At 35.7% G+C, this 8,904-nt stretch overlaps 1 protein-coding gene across 1 annotated transcript; it reads left to right on the top strand.

Annotated features, from left to right (window-relative positions):
* The first annotated feature begins 7,680 nt into the window (after positions 1–7,680).
* LOC142074813 (tumor necrosis factor alpha-induced protein 8-like) lies at positions 7,681–8,244 on the top strand. Its single transcript, XM_075135690.1, has one exon. It carries the CDS (start codon positions 7,744–7,746, stop codon positions 8,242–8,244), a length of 501 nt encoding a protein of 166 aa, XP_074991791.1. The 5' UTR covers positions 7,681–7,743.
* The last annotated feature ends 660 nt before the right edge of the window (positions 8,245–8,904 follow it).

The following is an 8,904-nucleotide window of genomic DNA, read 5'->3' on the forward strand; positions in this document are numbered from 1 at the left end:
ATTTCCTGGAATTCATTAACATATGCAAAAGTCTTTGACGCATGTGCCCTTGTGTTCATTGGTGGTCTTTCAGGGTCTTCTGGTGGTCTTTCAGGGTCCTCTGGTGGTCGTCGATAGTCTTCCTCACAGTGTCCTTTAGTTGAACTCAGCCTTTATGCATGCTCAGTTTTAACCCTTGGCTTAATTAGCACAATTCTCATTAGCACAAACTAGCTTAGGCTGTCACAACCCCCTTATCTATTCTACTCAAGATACAAGGTTAGCTTCCTCATCTATTTTACGCAGAATACAAAGTTTCAAGGCCTTTTTATCTACTGAATGTCCGGCCTATCTATTCATAAAGCATTCCTAACCCATCTACATCATTTCAACCAAAGAATCATATGTCTCTTCACTGTTCCTTTGTAATTGGTATCACTGATATAGCTCTGAAATGGCCAACAGCTAAAATATACAGGCTGTGTATTTAATATCACAGCAGCTGTTGCTACACTCCAGCAAGGGTAACAAATGATGGTAAAGGAGTGAAATACCAAATTTAGTTCATGGTCCTACTCTGTATGACTGTCATTTTCTCTGTTCAATGTTCAATATATTTTAGTATATGCTTTTGTAAGAGCAGTTATCAGAAGTATATGCGAGAGGTTACAATCTGATTTTTTTTTCTTATTAAAGCTGCACTGTTAATTAAAATACATACGTAGGCTCTAGGAAAAAGGGCTTTTAAGAAGGCCTTTTAAATGGCTAAACCAGCTACAGCACGTATCATGTGATGCAATGGGTGTCTGTGGGAAGCACAGGCATGTAAAACCAGAATAACTTGTTGGCACAAACTGCTCTGATGGGACTGTGAAACACCGCACTGCATTCTTGTTGGAAATAGCATCCTTTGTTGCCATACTTCCCAACCTTAACCTGAAGGTATTTTTTGTGGCAATTGGTCTTACCTCTTGATGGGGAAAAAAGTATTTTCTGTTTTTCATGGTTCATTTTGGATTTTGCAAATAGAAAGTGTTTTTTTTTTCCCCCGTTAGTCAAATTTCAGGCATTTTAATAGAGTCTAGGCCAACTTTAATTTACAATAAATTCGTATTTGGGAGAGAACGGTGGTATTACCAGTGTCCTGTGTTTTCAGCTGGTATTGGGAAAGAGGGAAGCTAGGAGAAAGACACTGTATTGTCCTTGTGACTTTTTTTAATAACATGATCAGATGTTTCTCTAAGAAATGCTTTAGTTCAACCAAAGCTATTGCTCTTAAGGCAGGAAATAAACCATGGAACTCTTATGCCCTATGGTGAGTGGAAAAGTCAGAGTCCTGGCTTTACTCCATGAAGTAAGATCATAGCTAAATTCCTGTATGTTCCATGAGCTGTTACAGTGTTACCTGAAAAATTGCCATGGAAGATATTTAATGATGATTTTTTTCTTCTTTTAATATATTTTTCTCCTTTTGAATGATGCTGGGGTTTTTTTCTTCATTCCTTATTTCTCCTCTGTTATATACCCTTTTGTCCTGCATGTAGCTTTCTGCCCTCTGGGGGTTTTTGCTGTCGGATGCTGCTTGCCCAATCTATCTGCTCTTCTCTAGTCTCTTCCTCAGTAAACTCTGTGGCTACCTTGGTCTCTTCTCACCCCTGCCATCAGCCATCTTAGAAGATACAGTCCCAATGCCTGAGGTTCAAGAGTGAAAGCTGTCAGAACTGTCTGGTCTCACATGTCTCATACCAACTTTAGTTTTCATTGGCTTTTGAAAAGCCAACACATGAAGAAACACTTGCAAAAGGAAAGACCAGCAAATTTTCTGAAGTGGCTATTTGAGAATGGCTACATTTTTTTAATAATTTTTACATTGCAAAGGCTTTATCTGTGCTTTTGAAAAGTTAAATTTAACATGCCTTTTACCTAAGACAGTACAACAATAAGGCTTATGTTAAAAATAATAAAAAAAAAAAGCCACTCTGAAAACATCACTCACTCAGATGGTGATTAAGAAGAATCTACAAATTATGGTGGCAGTTAGAAAAATCAGCTTAACTTATTTATATCTGAAGAATTTATAGTCTGTTCTACCACTCATTTTTTATTTCTTACCTTTATGTAATAAGTTAATTGTGAAAATTGTTACAGCCCTGGTAACACCTGGTGTTAGAAAGATTAGTGCTGTCAATCCCACTTGGTTTCAAGTTGTCTCCCTGCAGGGAAATGATGCTTTCTCACTCCAGGTGTTTGGCTGAACAGAAGATTTTTACAGTATGCACAGGCTTTTAACTTTAGCTCTGTCCTGGTTTCGTCTGGGATAGGGTTAAATTTCTTCCTAGTGCTGTGTTTTGGATTTAGTATGAGGAGAATGTTGATAACACACTGATGTTTTCAGTTGTTGCTAAGTGCCCTCCTAGTCCAAGGACAGCTCCCGTGCCTACTGACTGAGCTAGGTACACAAGATGGGAGGGAACATAATCAGGACAGCCAGCCCAGCTGGCTAATGGGGTATTCCATACCATGTGACGTCATGCTCAGTATATGAAGGGTAGGCGTGATCCAGGAAGTACCGATCGCTACTTGGTTATCGGTCAGCGCGGGTGGTGAGCAATTGCATTGTGCATCACTCATTTTGTATATTCTATCATTATCATTATTATTTTCCCTTTTCTGTTCTATTAAACTGTCTTTATCTCAACCCATGAGTTTTTCTCACTCTTGCCCTTCCGATTCTCTCCCCGTCCCACTGGGGGAGGGGGGAGAGTGAGCGAGCGGCTGCGTGGTATTTGGCTGCCTGCCAGATTAAACCACAACGAGCTCTAACCTACAGTTTATACAGAGGCAAACACACTTGTCCACACAGGAAGCCAGACAGGAAATCAATCGTCACATTTCTCAAAACTATGTGACACAGTCTTTTAAACTGTGTATGATGTACTCAATTGGACTGTCTCTTTGCTCCTAATTCTGTATATGTATTCTTTGAGCCTTACCCAAAAAACCCTTTGATTTTTGAATCTTGCATTCTATGTTAAAATTGCAATATTGTTATTAATAGCTTCACAGACAACTTTCCTCTTCAGCCAAAACTGTTATATAAGCGTATCACGCGTATATACACTAGAAATGCAACCTGTGTCAAAAAGTTCAACTCTTGACTTGTCCATGGAATTTAACCTAGTTCACTGGAAGTTTTTATTGGATGCCTTTGTTCAGGACCATCTTTATTACAAGCCTAAAAATACTCAATGACTAAGTAGTTGTCATCAATTTGCATTTGATTGAATGCACTACACTAGATTGTAAGTAAGTACTATTGATTGTACCATTGTTACCTTGTGGAAAAAAAAACCGTTTTGCCTTGGTTTGAAGCACTGAAATAATTTGATTCAACTTTTTTCAGTATGTTGAGTTTTAGTTTAAATAGAGTTGAAAAAGAGGATATTTGGTAATAGGCATTTGCCACAGTATGTAGGAAGGTGTACTGGCTTCCATGCCAGGGAAAAATGAGCATCACAGCCATAAGTAAAAGCCTTGTACTTTTATGTCGTGTCCTTCTGAGAACTTATTAATCCAGAATTCTCAATTTTAACTGAAAGTTCACACTTTCAGCACAGCTAAAGATTTAAGGAAAACATTTCTAAGGTAAAATATTTTGGAGAAAATGTATTGAGAAAGGTGTATGTCCAATATTTATTTACTTCAATGCACAAAATGTTTAACTAATATTAAACTCATACTGTTCTTTGCAAAAATTAGCAAGTATCATAATTAATAAGCTCCCAGCTTTCACAGAAGTCAGCCTCTAGCTCCTCTAAATTGTAAATAAATGAGAAGACTTTTCAGATGTCCCTGTTATCCCTAAGATCCCGTGAATTTCTGAGTGATGGAGACAGGATTCCTCCCTGACAGCCTTTCTCCTGAGACTGCTCTCTAGAGCAGAGAGACAGCTCCACTGAACATCGTAGGCTACCAGAAATGTTTAATTGTGTAGATTGTACAGGAAATTACATCCTATTGATTTCAAAGGAGTATTTTATAGTAATATACCTTTAAAAAGCGAAGTGTAAAACTGCATAGGAAATACATAGAAGAGGAAATACATAAAGCGGAATCATGAGAAAAACTATCCATGAGATGTTTGAAATTAGTGGGATTACCTGCCCAAATTCTGAGGCTACCACAGGCCACAAGAGAAATAGTATTATTTCAGTCTGAAGTGCAAGGATGGAAACTGTCAATAAAATAAGTGTACTCAGAGATTTATACATACTGATCACCTACTGTAACCACTTCTAAATGGTGATTACATATGATCAACACCTATGAAAATCAAACTGCTTTAAGTAGTTGTTTAAATATGGATTTACATGCTTATTTTTAGGTGCTTGTGTTTGAAATTTTAGTCAGAACTTTTAAAATGTATGCATGACTGTTCTCATGTTTAGAACTGGAGATTAGTGAAGCCTGAGGCTTCTAGCAGCTGTTATTTTATGATCTATTAATCAGACATTTCAAATATAGGTGAGTCTCCTATTTTTGTCTATTGGATATTGGGTTAATATTTTAATCTCTTATTAACAAGTTCCCTGCCCTTTTGAGTTACAGAACCTTTTTTCTCCCTCAGTTTCTGTTAATTGCTTCAGTTGTCCATTAGCAATAACGGCTATTAGTGTTAGACTGCTTGTTCAGCAACGCAATTTCCTTTAAGCTCTCTTTTCAAGGAAGTGAAACCACTGCAACATATTTTTGTATTTTGAGATGCCAAAGTAAAATGAAGCACTTAAGACAGAACAGAAAGGTAGCTGAGAAAGATTGCTGTTATGGAGAGAGGGAAAAAAACATGTTAACTCTGTGATACATTCTGACAATATTTCAAAGTGAATGATAAAGTATGTGCTAGATTTAGCTGAATAAACAAGCCACAAGCCATTCTACACCTAGGATATTTTGCCTCTGTATGTGAAACGTGTTTCTGCTATCAGCATTAATAATTGCAATTCCATTTGATGAACAAGTAAGTAATAATTTCACTTTTTTTAAAGGAAATTCGTATATTCTGTCTGAAGGAGTTCTATAAGCTCAGTGCTTAAACTCAGTTTTATTTAAGCAACTGGCTGTAAAATATATTTTAACTCTTTTGTCATCGGTAATGAGAAAAAAACCTGCTTATAAAATACAAATAATTTGCAAATATTTTTTTGATTGACTGAAAAACTGAGGTATGAATTTTATGTATTTCATAATTAGAACACATATAATAATACGGAATGAAGCTGACTAGTGCTGTATTGCTAAGTAGATAGAAAATAGGCCATGCTGCATAGTCCCAAACCTTGAACAATTTTTAGAACTGCCATTAAGGGTTTGACACTTCTTGTAAGTGAGCAACTCCTATTTTGCTTAGCAATGAAAATTACATGTTGAGCTCCACTTTGTCAAATATTAAATTATGTATTGTAACTTATTTTGGTGTTGAAAAACTGTCAAATTTTGGATTTGGAAAACTGTCAAGTTTTGGATTGCTTAAAATTGATATTTTGTGGGTGTTATGTGGAAATAGAACCAGATTTGAGTGTTTGTGTGACTTGTTAGAGGCAGGTTGTACTGATTTCTGTTCAATTATAATGGAGCATTCTTTGTGATATAGTTAGAATTTTATAAGAGTATATCTAGAGCATTCTAGGAAAGAACATTTTAAAAAATGTCTAATTGTATTGTGTGGTTTTTTCTCTGCAAATTTATGGGAGATATTTTGAAACAGTGACTGCTCAGTACAAATATCTGTATATCTTTGTGGAATGTCAGAAAGAAGATATCATGAGAGATTAGCAAATTGGAAGGCTTTAAGAAATAAAAGTTATGAAAGAACAGTTGATATTCCTGCTTTGGGGAAAAAAAGCCAAAGTTTATCTGTAGATTTTTGTAAAACATTGGCTACTGAGTTCTAGTTTTTGACCACCCTTTGAAATATTTGATTAGTTTTATTTGAATAATAACAGATACAGTTTTATATTTAAAAACATAAATATTGAATCAAATATTTTCAGTTCAGACTGCCTACTTAGCATCTTTAACTTCTTCCCAGATCTATGTGGTTTAGAAACATGTCTGTCTTGTGATCTTGAGTGCTTTTCCCAAAATAGTTAACAATGGGTTCTTTGGTTTTTGGGTGTCCTCATGCAGTAAAGTTTTTAAAATATATCCTATTTTAAAAGATATGCTCAAATGATTAATGCTTCAAAACAAAATATAGGTATAGACTTAAAACACAAACCTTCTTGAAAGTTTCCCAGATCACAAAAAAGAGCTTGTTAATAAGTTTCTCAAAGGTATTGTTGAAGGAAAAATATAGATTCATGCCTCACTCATCCTTCAGGACAATTTTCTCTTTATTTGCTGGAAAGTCAGAGGCACCCTGGGTCTTAACAAACCCAATTGCCCAAATACAAATAGCTAATAGGAAACTTTTTCCAAATTCAGGGACTTACTGTTTGGCATCTATGGAGTTTATGTTTTCATTAAAAGAAAAAAAATGTTTCTAACCCCATGTTTGCATAGAAAACCTTCCATATGTGAAATAAATGTAAACAGATGAAGCATTCAGCCTGTCTGAAACTCTGAGAAGCTGGCAGCTTAAAGGCAGACATGTCCCAGATCATTCAATCTGGAAATATGAGTTTGAGTGTGATTTACTGGAGATTAAGAGGATGTGCTGTAAATAATTGTCACCAATAATAGAACATGAGCAGTAACATTTCACAGAACAAGTTTCTGAAAGAATGTTTGGCGCTTTTTTTAGCATTTGAAGTACACCTTACAAAGACTGGAACCAGTCATTGGGTATGTTGGTACCAACAAGCATAGTTTTGGAGGCAAGAATTGGTCTAGGATCTACTTTATTGATCACAGAAGAATGAATTAGTGAGATGATGCTAACAAGTGTAATGGCAATTCCTAGACTATTCATTTTTGGCTACTTCTGCATTAAGTATAGGACATGGAAGGGTTAATATATACTTGCTTTCCTTGTGGAAACTAGCATTTTCAGATTGCATCCAGAGAATCTCAATATTGTGTGCTGCCAAAGGATTTTTATATATATATATATATATATATATGAGATCTGAATTCACTGATTCTATAAAATGTTTAGATGGAAAAAGATTTACAACAGTTGATTCACTGAATTATTATATCCAGTTGAGTAGCACTGGTAGCTGTCATGACATTGGGCCAGTCATGGTTGCTTGGTTCCCTTAGTTTCCAGTTCTTAGCTATCGCCATGGAAAATATTAAAAGGATTTTGCCAAGTCAGCTGGTTTCAGATTTCATTATGAATATGAAAATCAGATCAGACTTATGAGTCATCTGATCATTTAGGGCAGATTTATTGCCTCAAATGAAATCGACAATCTGTACATATACAGATATTTATTTTAATCCATTTTTGAGCAAGTTTTATTTCATTTTTTGTTCTCCCAAAGTTAAAACAGGCTAAAATAATGTAAATCTAAAGACAACAAAGTTTTAGGGATTGAAAAGACGGATTTTTCTGCAGCTATATACAGTAAGTTTACATTATTTTTGTGGAAATTACTAAGAGTAAGATGAATGTACAGATATGGAAATATTCCTCAACTTACTGTCCATAGTATGTCAGTGATGAAGTACTGACTACATACTTTTTTTTCCCTAGTGGCCACAGATGTCTTCAATTCCAAGAGTTTGGCCATTCAGGCCCAGAAGAAGATCCTTGGAAAAATGGTATCCAAATCAATAGCAACTACTTTGATAAATGACACAAGCAGTGATGTTTTAGATGAGCTCTACAGAGTGACAAAGGAATACACACAAAATAAAAAGGAAGCACAGAAGATCATTAAAAATCTAATTAAAAGAGTCCTCAAATTAGCAATTCTGTACAGGAACAACCAATTTAATCAGGATGAAATAGCATTGATGGAGAAATTCAAGAAGAAAGTTGATCAGCTGGCTAAGACCATGGTCAGTTTCCATCAGGTAGATTATACCTTTGACAGGAATTTTTTGTCCAAACTGTTAAATGATTGTAGAGAGCTACTTCATCAAATCATTCAGCATCACCTAACTGCAAAATCACATGGACGTGTCAACAAAGTGTTTGATCACTTCTCTAATTGTGAATTTTTGGCTGCCTTGTATAATCCCTTTGGACCTTATAAACTCCATTTGCAGAAACTTTGTGATGGTGTCAACAAAATGCTAGATGAGGGGAACATATAAGTACTTGTATTAAAGTTGACTGCCCATGTATTATTTGTAGATGGAACTGCTGATTTACGAAGGAATGAGAGAGCATGCAAAAGGTTTTTTCATATTATGGCAAATATTTCAAAAAGATCTTTACCAGACTGAGTCCTTATTATGAGCTAATTACTGCTATTCACAGTCTACCTGGAAGAAAGGCTGCACATGACTCTCTTGTTTTGTATAGCTATCCTGAAAGAGTCTTACTCTACTTGGACAGTTCTATCTTATTGTCTTTATCCAGCTGTTTCCATAGGCAAAGCACAGCAAAACAATGTGCTTTCAGACAATCCAAACCTTGTTTCTTACATTTACAGAAATGTTTCTAAACTATCAGAGTCTAATAATATTGGTAACAAACTGTCATGGTGATTGTACACTCCATAATTTCTTTGGCTTACTTGTAAAATGTATATTTGATTTATTTACAGTCTTTTATGCTCTCTGCACAGTTCACAGCTTCCGAGTGCTGCCCTTATGAACCATTCAGTTTTAAATATTATCAGTGATACTGTTGTGCAGAGTCTGAACTGGCTTGTTCATCTGCAGGCCAGTGATAAAAACGGTTTACGTCCGAAGGGCTGCCAAGTGAACCATACAGAGTGTTGTAGTTTAATGCCAGCCAGCAAATAAACC

Source organism: Calonectris borealis, chromosome W (assembly GCF_964195595.1).
Source record: "Calonectris borealis chromosome W, bCalBor7.hap1.2, whole genome shotgun sequence".
NCBI lineage: Eukaryota > Metazoa > Chordata > Aves > Procellariiformes > Procellariidae > Calonectris > Calonectris borealis.